Genomic DNA, 17,785 nt, shown 5'->3' with positions numbered 1-17,785 from the left:
GAGAAGCGGAGAATCGCAGACTCGATCCAGAGTAGGATTTGTAGCGTCCGTGAGTGAAACACTTTTTTTATTGCCTCGTACGTGCTCTATTCTTTGGGACCGAGTACCTGACTACTTGTGGTGAACCAAAAGGACGTGGTTCAATGATTGCACACCGTACTCCTCCTCCTCCTCCACTGAGCAGATGGAACAAGGCAGAGAGCATGCTTGGTGCCGTGCGGCGGGGCGCTTTTTGAAAGTGGGAGGAGAGTTTGTTTGGTGCGTCGCGGCAGCCGGCGGGGGAACAAATTCTTGTGGACGGTGGGACGCGCGGCCATTTGGACGACGACACAGACACAGCCACTTGTGCCATGCAGCTTTGGTGAGGAAAAGACGAAGAGCATGCACGCGCTAGGGTCTCCTGGTTGACAGGTCGAGAGGTCCTGCAGGTGGCGGCGGTCAATGGGTCGTTGTACAGTGGCCATGTGGGAAATTTCGGTCTGTTATATATGTGCACAGAATAGAAATAAACAGCATGTGATTTGACCGCTATAACGGCACGGAAGTTCCGGTGCGATGCCATGACAGTCGCCGCGAAACCACGTTAATTCCTAATTTTTTTAATCAATTTCTTCACTATATAGCATATAAGCTTAGATATGGCGTTAATGTTTTGCACGCGATGGCACGATTGCGGCCGAAGGATGTTGCCACGAAACGATTTAGCGCGCGATTTAAAATCTTGGTTATGTGGCGCAACTCATATTTTTTTTACTCCGAAATAGAGGCAAATGTTTCGATTCATTAATATCTTCATTAAGAACAAGCCGAATCAAAACAAGAAAAAACACCGAAAATACACGCATCATGGTTTGAACTCGTCTTTCAACGCGGAGAGGCTGCCACTCTCAGGTGCATGGAAAACTTCTCTTATGCTGCAAGGAGGTAAGGCACTTGGCTGGGAGAATTTATCTTGTGCCAGGTGATTTTTTAGATCGGAGTGTCTATTTGTTAGTTGTATTCCGTCAAATATCATAAACATCTGATTGAAATTTTCTCATCATTTATATTTGTACGAATCTTGTATGAATCTTTATTGGATCGGACGGCTGTTAAACATCGACTTAGAAATGTCGTCTTAGAAATGAAAAAAAAAACAGATTTCAGATACTCCCTCCAATCCATAAAAAGTGATCCATAAAAAGTGTGGTCCACTTAGTACAAAATTTGTACTAACTTAATACAAAATGGGCGACATTTTTTATGGATCGGAGAGAGTACATTTTTTTGAAAATACACAAATAAAATTCTCAGATATCGAGAAATAGTTACAAAGCGGCATAATTTTGTGTGATCTACCAAAACAATTTCCATGAACCGTATGTACATTTCCTATGTAGGCGGAACACATCTCGTAAAAGCGAAAGTATGTTTAAAAAAAATTGCTATAGGATGCTGGATATATTGTATCGTACGTATTTTTACCGAACACCGATAAAAAATTATTTTACCATTTTTCTTAAATTTAAATGAAAAATGCAGAAGTCACATTTTTTTTATAGCGAAACAAGGTCTTTATAAATCAAGAACTAAAGTTTACAATTGCCCCTTTTTTTTAGAATCTTTACTATTCTTTAATTTCCAGTTACGTCCTTGGTAGCCCGTAGGCTTGTACGTCGTCTCACCCCCACCCCAACGATCTCCCGATCTCCCTATCGCTCTCCTGTTCCATCCGAAAAATCAGGATCAAAAAATTAGGACCGATCGCTCTCCTTGCCCGATCACGCTCCTCTCTCCTCTCTCCCGATCTCTCTCTCCTACGACCCCCGATCCCCTGATCTCTCTCTCCTACAACCCCCGATCCCCTGATCTCTCTCCTTTCCCGCTGCGGCCCGCCGCTCCTCCCTGCCCCGCGGCCCGCGTGCCGCCGCCACCGCCCACCTGCCTCTCCTCTCCCTAAATCTCTCATATCCACCGGAACCCACTCGATCTCTTCATCTCCCTCACGATCCCTCCCGCGCCCGTCCCTCCACGTGCCAGTCCACGCCGCCGTCGCCATGAGATGGAGCACTGCCGGTCCCCGCGAATGCCGCCATGGGACGCAGTCCCGCCGCCGAGGACGGGCGCCTGAGGAGAGCTCCGCCGTCCTGGCCTCCTCCTCCGGTTCCAGTCGCCACCACCTCGTCCCCCTTGAGGAAAAGCACACGGCGACGACTTCGCGTCACCGGATTCGGCCTCCCCCAGCCTCGACGCCGCCGGGACTGGGCTCCTCCGCCCCTGCCGCGGCCGGATCCGGCTTTCCCCGACCCCTCTCTTGAGATCGATTCGTCTCATCACCTATCAAAGCCGCCGCCTTGATGAACCAGGCCTCCAGAGTTTGAAGTGCCGCCGCCGCCTGCATCTTTCTCCCTGCCTCCTCCTGATCCATGGCGCCGCCTCCCTCCCTCCCACTTCCCTGCGGTGGTGCTGGCCGCGCGGGCGGGCGTGGGCAGACCAGCCAACACCACAGCGATTCAGAGAGTTCCATTGTGCTAATTAACTGACGGCGAATTCCATCACTGCCGTCTTTGGGGAGGATTCAGTTGTCACTTCCTACGGTGATAAAATAGATTGCATTGCAATTGTGTTGCTGCCGGACAAAAGAAAATCTTTTCTCTGTTCTTATGGCTGGTCGTCCTGATGATGCGTAGAATTGGTGATTGTTCAGAGTATTCGAAGATCAAAATTGGGGACATTGACAAAAGAAGCGACAGGAGAGCAGGTAAGCTCATATTCAGAGTATACTTATATATATTAGTCTTTTTAATGCTTATGTGTGATTTAGTTTCTGAGTACTAATTTAGGTTCAAGCTCCTTTTTTTTTGTTCAGATTTTTTTTAGGGCCAAACAAATGCATGTTGCATAGCTGCAGACCAGGAGTTGGTACTTTAACCTGAACATATGGGATTGCTTGATTTTTACCAATGTAGTATAAGAATCTAAACTTCTGACAAAGGAGAGAGAACAGATAATAATTAATCTAAACTTCTTTTAAATTAGTTGTTGCTACCTTAGGAATGTTATTCGTTCTCTATTTCTGTCATACTGTCCAACTGATATGGACAGTTCTGCTTGTTCTCTATCAACGTCTAGCCACAGTTGAAAAAAATCCAGTCATTGCATACAGAACTCCTATTGGCATATTGTTAGACTGCTACTGTGGTAAGCTCATGTATCTAATTAAATCTACAAGGAATATCTATTAGATCAAGTTGATGAATATGCAAGGTTTTACCTTTGAATGTTGGCGTCAATGATGATGAAAAGAGTTGAAAATACTACTGTTGTGCAGTCGTGACTCTGTCTTAATGGTCCCTAAGATTAATAGAGAACAAATGCTTTATATGTCACTGGTTATCTACCAATTAAATATAAAGGTGAGTTCTATTAGAAAATTCTTTGAATTCGGTGACCTCTGTTGTTATTGGTTCTAATTAATATCAGAGGAAGTTTTAGATGCCCACTTAGGAAAGAACTGCTTGGTGAGATATTTAATACAGCTGCAGTTTGGAGTTGTTTCATACAAATTTCAAAACTTTCAGAATTGAGGAACTGATGCTTAAGCTATAGAACGCTGGCTGCCCTAGCAATTAAGAGAACCCTATTGATGATTTTGATAATTTTAGCTTCATTTCAAGTGCAAAATGATGATTTTAGAGGATGCAGAACGGACGGCTTGGTGTGTAATCTTGTTAGCCGGCACGACATAGTTAGTAAAAATAGATAGCTATGGTCTGTTTCAATATTTGTTAAAAACAACTATGCTCTTTTCAAGTATTTGGAATTTATTATTGCAATGAGATGTTCTAAGTGCTTTTCACATGTATGTTTGCATTAGCACAACCATGTTTATCAGCAAATGCTTGAATACTTGATGTAGTGCAAGATTTTGATTCTATATTCCATGCAATAATTCAGATACAGAGATGTTACCTTATCGATACTGAGATGAGATATCAATTGTATGAACTTTATTCTTAGTAAAAAAAAATCAAATATTTTGATTCCGTAGCAACGCACGGGCACCTAACTATATAAGATACACTTGATGGCTGTAGCTTCAATTTGCAAGCAAAATCATTATTTCTTTCATGTCTAACCATATTCATGTATTTCTGTTAGATATATCAGAAGCTGGCATCTGTTTTCAAGTTGAAGAATGGAGTTGTGATTGCTAAAGTTGATGTTCCCTTGCTCCGGCATTGTGTTCAGGTAAACAAGTCTTTGCAATGTTATACTGTAATAATAACTATGGTCTACCAGTTATGGTGTCCTTATTAAATCATTTCCGTAAACAAGCCAAGGTTGCAACAGCTTGGTTATGTTATTTCTTGATTCAATTTGCCCAAATAATATGAATGTATCGATACCTAAAAAGCGTCTAGATACATGTAATAAAAAGTCATTTAATATGGGACGGAGGGAGTATATAATTGCTGGCTAAAATTCACATCAGATAAATGGAGTTCTTTGTTCTAATAAGCAAGTGTATGGCAACTTTGTCGAAAATGAGGTACCCCACTATATTCCCCATCTTTCTTAATTAATCACATCTCTTTGTGACTTAAACTAACCATAAATTGTAATATGCCGTCATATATCTTTTCACTATGTGAGAAAAACGGAGAAAAGCATCTGCTTCTTAAAATAGCATGCTCTAGATTGTCCATGTTTCCTTGCTATTTGTAAGAAAAAACATGCCAGCTAACCATAATACCGTTACTTGGTCCAAAATGTTGAACTATATTAAAATCATGACATGAAATTCCACAGATTGTTTAGTTTACTCTCTTTTACAGCTTTGCTACCATTCATGATTCATGTGTGATGTCTATTTAGAGATAAATCGTTCCACGGTCCAATGTATTTCTTCTGTTAGCTTTTTGTTGTTTGGAATATAATTCTTACCTACATCTTTTAATCTTGCATGATACTAACTAACTCATGTAGCCTAAAGGCCAGAGGCATCCAAGGTTGGTGAGCATCTGTACGTCCAACCTCTGCAGCACAGTAATTTTCATGGTGACTCCTGTATCTGATTCTGAAAGAAAGCTTGCTGGTCTATCTGATGGTTCATCGAAGGCATTGTTTTCTTAACACATGTACATGTTTTGATGCTAAAGTGGTAGTAAGATCACACTTTGGCTTAATTAAAATGGTGATAGTCCACTTGTACTCTTAATTAAAATGGATGATACATCATCTCCAAAAGAGCAGTGTACATGTTTTGCTGCTACAGTGGTAGTCAAGATCACACTTTAACTTTATTAGGGAATGTTCTTCGTTGTATTTTTCATCATTAATTTGATTAACGGGAAAAAAAGTCCAAATTTGATTTTGTTATTGTCTCGTGTGCACACAACAAATAAAAAACTAACATTCGTCAAGACAAACTGACAACATCATATATGTTGTTATTTGAGATTTCGTAGCAACGCACGGTCATGTAACTAGTAAGTTACAATCCTGGTCCCATTCCCAAAGCTCATTGAGCCGAACAGAACGACCGTGCAGCTTATCTGACAGCCCATGTCGCTCGGCGTATGTGGGCTACTCCTTACTTGCCAATATACGCGTTGGGCCTTACACATGGAGCACATGGCGGCATGGCGCAACATCGCCTTAACAGGCCTCTTCCGATGTTGGCAGCAAAAAAGAGAAAGCCTGAGCTGAGACTTGGGCCTCTGCCTCGTGCACCCTTTGCACACTAAACTGGACTGGAGTCGCCCTCAAAAAAAAAAAATTGGACTGGAGCGACTGCGCGTGGGGCTTGCTTGCAGGAGATCAGAGCCTCTCATCCTCTCGCCTGCAAACCCCATCCATCTCGTCTTACCATCGCGGCCGCGCTCCCGCGCCCACGCCCATGGCGTCTCTCTACCACTCACTCTCCCCGCCGCCTTCCAACTGCCATGGCGTCCTCTCCCTGCCCCCTCGGAACGCGGCTCTCTTCGCCTGCCAGTGTAAAGCACCACCGCAAGACGACCACGACGCGCAGCTGCTCCACGCGCTCGAGTCCAACGGCAACGGCAGCCTCCTCAGAGAACAGCATACTGCGTCGCCGGCGCAACTCATCGATACGGGATCTGAGGAATTGGGCGAGGGCGGCGGCGGCAGAAGGAGCTCTCGGCTCCGGGCGCGTGACTGCGCGAGGCGGATCATGAGCCTCCCCATGGAGGAGCGGGTGAAGGTGCTCGACCTCCTGCAGCGCGACGACGCGGCGCTCACCATATCCGACTACAACGACATCCTCTCCGCGCTGGCGAGGGGCGGAGACTACGACTCCGCGATGGCGCTCTTCAGGGCGCTCGAGCCCAACGGCACCGTCGCGCCAGACGCCCACTCCTTCGCCATCGCCGTGCAGTGCTTCTGCAGGAAAGGCGCGCCCGACGAGGCCAAGGAAACGCTCGACGAAATGCTCGCGCGCGGCTACCTCCCCACGGTGTCCGCCTTCTCCGCCGTGGTGGGCTGCCTCTGCAAGCGCGGGCGCGTCACCAGGGCCATGGAGGTGTTGGACGCCATGCGTGGCGTCGGGTGCGAGCCCACCATCCGCACCTACAACAGCCTCATCGGTGGGCTCTGCTACGTCGGCCGCCTGGAGGATGCGCGGGACCTCCTCAACAAGCTCAAGGACTCGCCCAAGCAGACGGCGGACATCTACACCTTCACCATTGTTCTCGACGGCTTCTGCAAGGTCGGCCGGACGGATGACGCCATGGCCATCTTCGAAGACGCCGTCCGGACAGGCCTCTCGCCGACGATATTCACCTACAACGCCCTGCTCAACGGCCACTGCAAGGAGGGGCATCTGCTGAAAGCGTACAACCTGCTCATGGAGATGTGCGACAACGAAACATGTCCGCCAGACAAGATCAGCTTCAGCATCGTGCTGCCGGCGCTGCTGCGGGCCGGCGAGATCTCCGCGGCGTGGCAGACGTTCAAGCGCATGGAACACGCCGGGTTAGAAGCGGACGGCCGCGCGCTGGACACGCTCACCCGGGGCCTGTGCCGGCAGTGCGCGGCGGACATCTCGGCCCTGAGGGACGCCAAGGAGGTGTTCGGCAAGCTGGTGTCGTCCGGGCACGAGCCGGTGTCGTACACCTACTGCCTTATGGCGCAGGCCCTGGCGCGCGGCGGCGAGGTGGACGCGGCCGTCGCCATCCTGGACGACATGGCCCGCAAGGGGTACGCGCTTCGGAAGCGCGCGTACACGGACGTGGTGCGCGCGCTGTGCGACCGGAGCAGGACGAGCGAGGCCGTCCGGGTGCTGGCCGTGGTGATCGCGAGGGACTTCGTGCCCGGCCGGAACGCGTTCGACGCGCTGCTCGGCGAGCTCAGCCGGCAGGGGAGGTGGCCCGACGCCATGGCTGTGTACGCCGCTGCGGTGAAGCGTGGCGTCGTGGTTTCGCTGAAGCGTCACATCAAGGAGGCGCTGGTTCGGGATCAGGAGGAGTCACCAGCGCAGTTGGGCGTCCCGCAGTGAGCAATTGTACTCAGAAATCGCAACATTTGCGGGACATTAATTCCAGGTGTGACAGCGAGGAATTGCATTTGGTTTCCCTTGCCGAAGATAGTGCGATTTGACGTCCAAATTCCTCCTGGATTTTCGAGCAACAAGCGGTGGCACAGTGGCGGTATCCGCATGCGATTGATTTCGGTGTTGTTTTGAGAGGAAGGCACTAGTAGAAAAGGTTATTACTGTCGAATCGATCGCCTTAATCGGCCGAAGCATCGTTCGGTAGTGAGAAGGGTGGGTTGCAGATTGTTTTCAACTTGTAATTAGACGGATAGAAAACTTGAGGGGACTTTGTTGTTTCAGGTTTGTTCTGGACTCTTGGCGCTCTCTGTTCTACAAGGTTACCTTGAGTAACTCTACTGATGTATCCGAAGATTCAGAACCTCAACTGCTCCACTCTACGAACAGCGAACTAACGAAGCTGTCTTTTAAGTTTAAGTTTGCATGCTGACTTAGTGTATAGATGTATTCAAATTTGGTTAAAGTTGACAGATGGACGGTACCAATTTACCATGCATCCACGGCTGAATCTCACAAGCATCTTTATTTATTGACGGACGCCGAAAACTCCATGAAGTAAGAAACACGAAGAAGGAAGAACATAACACAAACTACTAGCGTGCACACACACAGTGCAGGCGGACACACGTCCAGATACACGAGGTTCGACCTGAAAATGAAGGCGACTGCATGCTCAAAAGACAGGGTAGATCGATCGATACAAAGCAGCTAGCGGCACGCACTAATTACTCCTTCGCCACCTGCTTAATAACCGACTGCTCCCTCCCCTTCTCCTCTTTCTCCGGCAACGACGACAGTATGACCGCTTCCTTCTGCGCCCGCATCAGCTCCCCCAGCTCCTTCTCGGGGACGCCGAACCCGGCCGCGAGCTCCGGCCCGAGCATCGTGCGCAGCAGCGAGTTGGCGCCGACGAGGAACTGCGGCTTGTTCCGGCGCGCCGACGTGGTGAACCCGAAGAACTCGAACGGCCCGCTCCGCGACGCCACCTGCGCGAACGGGAAGTAACGCGGGATCCAGAACACGTCGCCGGGTCTCACCCTCGCGCTCATCGCCAGGGACCCGTTGGGGAACACCACCTGGACCTCGCCTTCCCCGCCCAGCACCACGCCGTACTCCGTCGCCCTCGGGTTCACGTGCGGCGCCATCATCGAGCCCTGCACGCCAATTCGACCACATCATATCAACCCTTAAATTACTCGTGTTGTGATTTATGAAGAGCAATGGCGCGAGGGTGTATCGTCCATGGCACGTACAGCGGTGAGGTTGACGAGATAGACGCCGATGTCGGAGTGGTCGAGGGGCTCGTAGGCGTGCTTGTCGACGGAGACGCTCCAGCCGTAGGCGTTCCGGAAGCCGGGCTCGTGGTCGAACAGGTTGTAAGGCTCCGGCGCGCGCACCGTCTTGTCCTTCTTGTTTTCCAGCTGCGCGGCATCGTTGGAGGCCCCTCCGAATCCAATGAAGCTGCCCATCAGCTTCCTCCATGACCATGTCGACGACTGTTCGTCATCGCGCTCCTCATCATCGCCTCTGCCCACGGGCCTCCATGGCCCGGCCTTCCTGCTCGCTTCTTCCTTGTTTCCGGCATCACCTTCCTCTTCCCGTTGTCCACGCTCTTTTCCACCGCTCCCGGGCTCCGTGCCGAAGGACACGAAGGGCCCCCGGGTTTCCGGCCGAAAGAGCCTTGCCACTTCGTCGTAAGTGGTCTAAACACAGGACAGTAAAAATCAATTACGGAGTAGTATGAATTGAAGTGCCATGCATGTTTAGTTCCTTAATTGTCGAGACGATCGATCGAGTTAGCTCACGTTGAAAGCGGTGACAAGCATCTTTGGGTCGAAGCCGGCCAGCACAGACGTCGGGTTCCCTCCCCCAGTAAGAAAGAAGGACTGCATCGATCATACACATCATCAGTTCGTCAGTATATATAGGATCGAGATCGAGATGGGGGCAAATGATTTTGGATATATCAATCGATATGTAGAACAAACAGGCCACGTGACCTGATAAGGGCCGAGTCCGATGGGGCTATCCGATGCGTCGATGCTGCATATGATCTGCAGCCTCTGTCCTTTGCCGGTGTTGACCATGTAGAAGGTCGCACCGGCTTCGATGTGGAGGACGTCGCCCATCTTAAGCTGCTTCTGCACGAGCTCGTCGTTGTGGATCCACCCAATCTTCACCTCCCCTGTCGAAACCAAAAAATCAACCACTACTCAGTTCTAACTTCTAAATTAACTGAGTACTGCTTGGTCGGTTCAACCTTTTTCAGAATTAAGAATTGTGTAAAGAATCTCATGGCATGCACACATGTCAAACGAGATGACGAACTTAAATGATGCACCTCGCTGCACGAAGAGGATGAGGTTGGAGTCTATGTACTGCGGCACGAACAGCGTCTTGGGCTCCATGGTGATGAAGCCGATGTGCATCAGCCCCTCCCGGCACGCGCCGTACTGCTGCCACGGCTGTTCCGGCACAAACGGCCCGCGCACGACGTGCACCTGCCCACCCTCCGAATCCACCACCTTCTCCACGTTGTCGAGAAGAAACAGCCCCTTCCCCCCCTTCCCCTCCTCATCCGGCCGCCACTCCGGCCCCTCCTGCTCCCATCTCTCGCGGTAACGCGGCGCCCCCATCGCCGAGCGGCCCGAGAGGAGGAGAAGCAGCGTGAGCAGCGGCGTCATCACGACTACCCCGCAACGATCCATCGGCCGCCTAGCTTGCTCGCTGTTCGTAGCTTGTTCTTTGTTCGACGGTTTGCGCTGTGCTATCTCTATCACTCGGTGCGAGCCGTGTGGCTTGTGTTGTGAGAGAGAGCTAGGCGGCAGCCGGCGGGCGGTTAAAGAGGCGAACGATCGACGGGTGGAGGGGAAGCAAGCTGCACGTGTCGCCGTGCATGGGCAGCGGCTCGTGTGCTCCACGTAGCGCGCTCGCGGATGAGGCGGCGGTTCGGTCGACGCGAGGTGGCCGCGTCCCGTGCTTTCCAACTGTGCTCCGTGGCAGGCAGTGGCACGGGAGACCGAAGATCCGGGTACTCGCAGGTTTCTTCGAAGCCGCTGTACACGGAACGGTGCGTGCACGGTGTACTACTGCACACGCCTCCCTATTTTCCTGTCCGTGTTTGCCTGCAGGGTGTTTACATACTCTGCTTCTCTTGCATAGACTTTGTGAGCGACCACGTTCGGGTGTGTTTTGGTTTCTCAGCTAGTGCTGTCCAGCTGCGCCGTTATAAACTTGCCCGGCTGATGTGGTCAAAAAGAAAGAAAAATGAAGGAATTGCCCGGTTGAGCTAAAAGCTAGATGCCGTATACATTTGCTTGATTCAGATTATTTTGGGCAACAGTTACCGGCGGTTGACGCCACGTTCGAGCATCTACGATTCGTGGTGTTTAGTGAGGTGCTTGCAAAAAATAAACATGTTTTTACATAAGCATCGGTGCCTACATGTATAAGACATGTGTCAAGTTTGGCTGTGTGATGTGCAGCTCCTGATTTCATCATTTGAAAGCCATTTTGATTTGTTAGTTATGCAAAACAATGCTTACACATGTGATAGACTGAAATAGGACTTGTTTGCGCATGTTAGAAAGCTGGAAGAGCTTAATGCAAAGGTTTTTTTGTGGGACTCTCCCCTTGTTCGAAAATAGACGGTGAGTTGTTGTTCTTGAGAGCTCGTTAGGCTAAGAGGGGAGGCATTTGATCCACCAAATCCACATAAATTTGTGACAGATTGTTGGGGAATTTGGAGCCTCCCCATCCTTGTTGGCTTCCACCTTGTACTCTTCATCTCCATAGTGAAGCTCCTTGCTCGTCACCCGTGTTTTTTTTTCTCGGAAGGGGTTTCCACGTAAATCATTGTGTCTCCTCTTGATTTGATGATTCCCTTGCTATATGTGTTAATGTTCATCATCTCTACTTGCTATTGGCATCTATTGCTCAAATTTGCTGCTATTTGGTTGAGTTAGTGTCTTTGAGGCAAGGCATACTTGTGTTCTTTGATATATGGATGATTCTATTGTGGTATTGATGTTCTAGTAAACTATCCTTGCAGTTGTTAATCTTGTGTGCAGGTTTGAGAATTTGGTGTTTGCAGATTTGATATACCGGTTCAAATTTGTTCTATGCACACAAGGTGTTTGTTGAAATGCTTGTGAGGAGCAGCTTGCTGTTTTGAAGTATTCCGCTGCCCCTCTGTGCTCACAATTTGGTATCAGAGCCTCTGTTGTATCAAAGACACTTTTTTTGTTACTGTTTGGGTGGAAGTGTCAACTTTGGAAGAGAGCAAGTTTGATGGGAATGATGACTTTCGGTTATGGCAAGTGAAAATACATTCGGTTCTTGTTGATAATACACTAGACATGGTGTTGGAATAAGGTGATGAGAAGGCGCACAGTGATGAGGTGAATAAGCTAGATAAGAAGGCATTGGCGGTGCTCCGTTTGGATCTTGCTGATAATGTGTTGAGGCAAGTTTGTGGGGAGAAGACTGCTCTGGCACTTTGGAAGAAATTGGAAGCTCTCTATTTGGACAAGTCACTCTCCAGCAGGTTCTACCTCGTGATGCGCTTGTTTAGGATGCATATGACAGAAGGCACTCCTATCAAGCACTCCTATCAAGCAGTATATTGATGAATTCAATAAGGCTGTGCTTGACTATCAAAATTCAGGTAGCTCTATGGACAAGGAAAATTTGGCTATCTTGTTCTTGTGTTCACTCCCAGTTTTTATGAAGGCATTAGAGACCAAATCCTTTATTTATGGTAAGGAATCTACCTCCATGGATGATGCTATTTCAATCCTCTTATCAAAAAATTTGCTCAAGAAAACTCGCATGGAGAGTCATGCTGAAGGTGAAGGTCTCGTTGTGACACGTGGGATGTCCTTTGAGCGTGGTGGTGGTGGTTAAGCTTCTTCTAGCCGCAGCCACAATAAGTCCAGTGGAAAATCAAGGGGGCGTTCAAAGTCCCGTTCAGGAAAGAAAAGTATTATCTGCAATTACTGCAAGTAGGACGGCCATATAAAGTGACATTGTCCCAAGTTGAAAGTTAAAAGGGACAAGCAAAATGATGGCCGCAAGGGTGAGAACTCTTCTTCAGCTAATGTTGTAGTTGCAAGTGAAGATGATGGCAGTTCCGGTGAGTTACTTGTGGTCAGTGCAGATTTCTCTTCAGTTGGACAATGTGCTAGCAGTTCAGCTGATTGTGATATGAGTTTCAGCATTGGTTGGGTTCTTGATTCTGCTTGTTCCTATCATATGTGTCACTTATGAGTGGTTTGCCACTTATGAGACATTAAATGGGTGTTCAGTTTCTATGGGCAACGACACGAAGTGCAAAGTTCGTGGTATTGGGACAATCAAATTCAGAATGTTTGATGCTATAATTCGTACACTCATAGATGTTCGTCATGTTGTTGGGTTGAAGAAGAATTTGATCTCATTCAAGGCACTGGACAGAAAGGGCTATAAGTTTGTGACTCATAGATATCAGATCAAGGTGTTGAGGGGTTCCTTGTGTGTGAAGAAGGCACTCACCACTCCAGATACAGATGATCTGTACTTCTTGCAGGGCAGTTTGCTTACTAGGTCAGCTTCAGTGACTTATAGTTCCCAGTTGGATGATGACACCATGACTAAATTGTGGCACATGAGATTGGGGCACATGTCAGAGAGTGGTATGACAGAGTTGAGTTGTCGTGGTTTGTTGGGCAGCCGCAGGACAGGCACTCTACAGTTCTGTGAGCATTGTGTTTTTGGCAAGCAGACACGTCTGAGGTTCAGCAGGTCTGTGCACACGACGAGGGCCATTCTTCACTACGTGCATACTGATTTGTGGGGTGAGGCACCGGTTACATCAGTTAGAGGTGGAAAATATTTGCTAACCTTTGTTGATGATTTCAGCAAGAAGGTTTGGGTCTACATCCTAAAGTCCAAGGATGAGACATTCACTCGTTTTCGCTTGTGGAAAACTAAGGTGGAGACACAAACATTAAAGAAGGTCAAATATTTGAGATCTGACAATGGCAGAGAGTTCCGCTCGGGAGAGTTTGAGACATTTTGTCGAGATGCCGACATTAATAGACATTACACCACAATCGGGACTCCACATCATAATGGAGTAGCGGAACGTATGAATAGGACACTGTTAGAGAGAACCCGTTGCATGCTCTCCCATGCATAGTTACCACAATCTCTCTGGGCAGAGATAGTTACCGCAACTTGCTACTTGGTTAATCGCTCGCCTTCGACAACTATTGAGTGCAAGACACCAGAGGAAGTGTGCACTGGCAATCCACCTAATTATGATGAATTGAGGGTATTTGGTTGTCCGGCGTATGCACACATTCGCCAGAACAAATTGGAACCTCGAGCATTGAAGTGTGTCTTACTTGGATATGAGAAAGTTGATGGAGTAAAGGGGTATCACTTGTGGTGTAAAGATACAAAACCTCCAAAGTTGATCGTCAGAAAGGATGTGATCTTCGATGAGATGGCGATCGTTACTCCAGCTTGTCGACAGTGAGTGAGGCTCCAACTTCAGGTGGAGCTTCTACATGTGGTTTTTCAGAGGCAGAGCAGGTAGCACAGAGGGTAACATTTCAGGTGGTGGCTCCAGTGACCGAGCCTATCACAGTTGACAGTCAGCAGCAGTAGCAACCATTATTGCCAGATCCTGCAGCAGGTGTTCTGGGTGACACAGATGAGGTAGATGCAGCTGATGGTCAGTTAGATGTTACAGTTTCAGGTGGAGCTTCAGAGGCTTCACATTCTCCAATAGCACAACGTCCACTTAGACAGAGAAGTAAACAACAACGCTATGGAGAATGGATCACACCAGTGGCAAGAGGCAGAAATACAACTGCTTTTGCTTTGACAGTTGCTGAGGATATTGTACATGATGAGCTTTGCAGTTATCGTGAGGCTGTTAGCAGGTCTCAAGCAGCTAGTTGGGTCCAGGCTATGACAGAGGAGATGGAATCATTGCATAAAAATCAAACTTGTGATTTAGTCTTGCCGCCTAAAGGGCGCAAGACTGTTGGTTGCAAATGGGTGTTCAAGCTCAAAAAGACTTCTCCAAGAATTGATACTCCAAGGTACAAAGCTAGATTGGTGGCGAAGAGCTTCAGTCAGAAAGAAGGGATTGAGCACCATGAGGTATTCTCTACAGTTGTGAATCATACTTCTATTCGTGTTTTACTGGCTTTTTGGTTGCTGTATATGACTTGGAACTAGAGCAAATGGATGTGAAGACAACTTTTCTTCATTTGGACCTAGAGGAGGAGATCTATATGGCGCGACCAAAGGGCTTTGTGGCTAAAGGAAAAGAGGGCCATGTTTGTTTGCTTAAAAAGTCATTGTATGGCTTAAAGCAATCCCCAAGGCAGTGGTACGGCATGTTTGATACCTATATTAGTAGCCATGGATTTGAGAGAAGCTCATATGATACTTATGTGTTTCAGCAGGTATTTGCAGATGGCTCCAGAGTGTATATGTTGCTTTATGTTGATGACATCCATATTGCAGGGAAGACTGGAAGAGTCATTCTGATAAAGTGAAGGCCATGCTAAAAAGTGAGTTTGACATGAAGGATTTGGGTGCAGCCAAGAGGTTGTTGGGATGGATATTATCCGTGACACGTCTTTGGGCAGACTTTGGCTCTCATAGAGTGAGTGTATTAAGAAGATTCTGCGTCGGTTTAACTTGTCACAAGCACGAAGCTAGTTTCTACTCCTTTGGCAGCACATTTCAGGTTGTCATCTTCAGCAGAGCCTTTAGATAAAGAGGAGGAAGAGTACATGTCCAAGGTTCTAGTTGGCAGTTTGATGTATGCTATGGTTTGCACACGTCCTGATATTGCTCATGCAGTTAGCGTGGTGAGCCTCTTAATGTCAAGGCCAAGTAAAGAACATTGAAGGCCGGCACAGTGGATCCTCAGGTACCTTGGCGGCACAAGAAATATGGTTTGATTTTTAATCAGCGGGTAGCAAATCCGAGACAAGCTGTTGGTTATTTAGATTCTAATTATGCTGGAGATCTTGATGGGAAACGCTCCCTCACCAGTTATGTATTTCAGCTTGTGGTGACTCTTGTGTTAGCTGGAGGACAACCTTGCAGGCTACAGTTGCATTATCAACCACAGAAGCTGAGTTTATTTCTTTGACAGATGCAGTGAAGGAAACTATTTGGATGCATGGTTTTCTTGGTGATTTAGGCATTGAGCAGGTTGACCGCGTTGTGTTTTGTGACAGTCAAAGTGCGATCCACCTTGCAAAAGATGAGAAGTTTCATGAGAGAACCAAGCACATTCGCAACCATGACGACGGGATCTCACATCCACTCCCCCAACCAAGTGAGCTCGCCTCACTTACTTTTATGTCATATCTATTTAGCTAAAGATAATCTAAACCGGATTTGTAATGAGAGAATGTTCGCTCTTTGGTCTCCCGGAGCGAACGCTTTGTTGGCAATCTGATCGAAAAGACTATGGCTGGGATCGTCCACATGTCTTGTGAGGTGACAACTTTAATTCTGTGGGGATGGCAACCCACGATGAATCATTATAATATCCAAAGGACAAAAAAACGAAGGAAGATGATATCATCAAGCATCTTCGAATAAGTTTGTTTGGCTCATGAAATATTTTCGAGCGAGGGGAAAATAGATCCTATCGCGCCAGGGAAACTAAGAAAAATTGCGGGCGTGCCAGTGTACTGTGTACACAAGAAAAAGGGGAGGAATCGTATATTTTAATAATCTGTTTGAGATTACAAAATACAATTCCTCGTGCGCTCCGTGGCCTGCTTGCACGGCTTGATTGACAAGGCGATTGTGGTCATCTCCTGGTTCACGGGGCCTCGGAAGGCTCCCGCTTAATTACTCCCGCGGGGTTAAACCCGCAAGAAACCTCCGATTAAGCTGTTGTGGTCGTCTTCATGTCTTTGCTTCGCGTCACCTATGCATGTATGGGTGGTGATGGTGTGGGTGCCGGCAGAACCCGTGTACAAGACAGTACACGCGCCGTTGAGCGTGGCCTTAGCCGTGGCCACGCCCACCCTGTTGCCGAGCCTCGTCGGTCTCGACGACCTAAAAGTGGAGTTGGTGTAAACGCATGATGCCGCTACATGCCGACGATTCGGCAGCTTCGTCGGGGACGCGGGGAATCCATCCCGCGGGAGTGATTAATTGGAGAAGACCTGCAGCACGAACAACCTACTGATGATGACGATAGCGTTCGAGTGACCGCCTCTCGTGCTGCGGCAACCTGTACGTCGGCTCGACCTGTTCATCAAGGTAATGCTCCGCGTGGAGCGGCCATTGTGTAGACGTCGCCCACGTCCGCACCGTCGCGCATGGTGGCACTCGGGTGGACGTCGGCGGGTTGTCAATGAAGACGGCGCCCCGCGTCGGGCGGGTGCCATAACACGTCGATCCTCTTGTACCTGGCATCGACAGTGTCGCGCGATGACCATCATGATCACTTTGAAAAGCGACCGAGGACATCACGCCACCAAGCTCCGTAGACGGCTGAGCGGGGCGACGGTGCTCGGGCTCTACAACACCATCACCATGCTAGATGCAAGAGAGGATCGAGCCGAGGATAGGGGTAGGAGTAGATTAATACTCACTGTAGTCGTTAGCTGAAGCCATGGAATTGGTGTTGATGAAACTTGATGAACCTTTACGTCTCAGCTTCTCGCTGGCGTCCGGCCGTACGTGGTGTTGTCACCAGATGGCCGAGCGCTAGCAGTCTTCGCCTGTTCGTCGGATCTACCAGCGCCTCCTCTCCGTCCCTGGCTTCTCTGCTCAGAAAAAAGCCCCCTATGCCTTGTGTCGTGCGCCTTATATATAGGCAGGCAGCGGACGTACCTGGCCGCTGGCCGTTGCGATGCGCTCGGATACTTTGGACGCAAGTTACGCTGGACGTTCTTATCTCCTCCGCCCGCACGCGTGATCTTCCCTGTTGTGTTTATCTCTCCCAGAGTTTTACGCGTCGACGTACGTGATCCCGGCTGTCAGGCGGTTCAGCCCGACTCGAACGAACATGAGGACTCTTATTTTATTAGCTGGTTAGATCTCCGGCTGAACTCGAGCGCACGCGCCTGCTGCCTTGCAGCTTGCAACGCAAATTCTCAAGTGCTATTGCAATGCACATACGTACATATACACGCTGCTGCATGTGTCTTGTTCCCTGTTTTCTTTTTCTTCTTCTTTTTCTTAATATCCAGATCAAGTATT

General features: G+C 48.5%; 2 protein-coding genes and 1 long non-coding RNA gene across 3 annotated transcripts; 1 reads left to right on the top strand and 2 right to left on the bottom strand.

The window, feature by feature from the left end:
• The first annotated feature begins 5,797 nt into the window (after window positions 1-5,797).
• Window positions 5,798-7,919, top strand: LOC100825443 (pentatricopeptide repeat-containing protein At1g12775, mitochondrial). The gene has a single exon (XM_003557918.4). The coding sequence runs from the start codon at window positions 5,882-5,884 to the stop codon at window positions 7,496-7,498; it is 1,617 nt and encodes a 538-aa protein (XP_003557966.1). The 5' UTR covers window positions 5,798-5,881; the 3' UTR covers window positions 7,499-7,919.
• On the bottom strand, window positions 7,781-10,260 carry LOC100825136 (vicilin-like seed storage protein At2g28490). The gene is made up of 5 exons (XM_003557917.3): window positions 9,894-10,260; window positions 9,553-9,737; window positions 9,358-9,438; window positions 8,806-9,255; window positions 7,781-8,706 (listed from the first exon to the last, which is right to left on the bottom strand). Exons 1-5 carry the CDS (start codon window positions 10,258-10,260, stop codon window positions 8,278-8,280), a joined length of 1,512 nt encoding a protein of 503 aa, XP_003557965.1. The 3' UTR covers window positions 7,781-8,277.
• A 6,017-nt stretch (window positions 10,261-16,277) lies between these two features.
• Window positions 16,278-17,349, bottom strand: LOC112269883. The gene is made up of 2 exons (XR_002962112.1): window positions 17,176-17,349; window positions 16,278-16,989 (listed from the first exon to the last, which is right to left on the bottom strand). It is a non-coding gene; the product is annotated as an uncharacterized LOC112269883 (long non-coding RNA).
• Between the last annotated feature and the right edge of the window lie 436 nt (window positions 17,350-17,785).

Source organism: Brachypodium distachyon, chromosome 1 (assembly GCF_000005505.3).
Source record: "Brachypodium distachyon strain Bd21 chromosome 1, Brachypodium_distachyon_v3.0, whole genome shotgun sequence".
Taxonomy (NCBI): domain Eukaryota; kingdom Viridiplantae; phylum Streptophyta; class Magnoliopsida; order Poales; family Poaceae; genus Brachypodium; species Brachypodium distachyon.
This window is presented reverse-complemented; position numbering and strand designations above follow the sequence as displayed.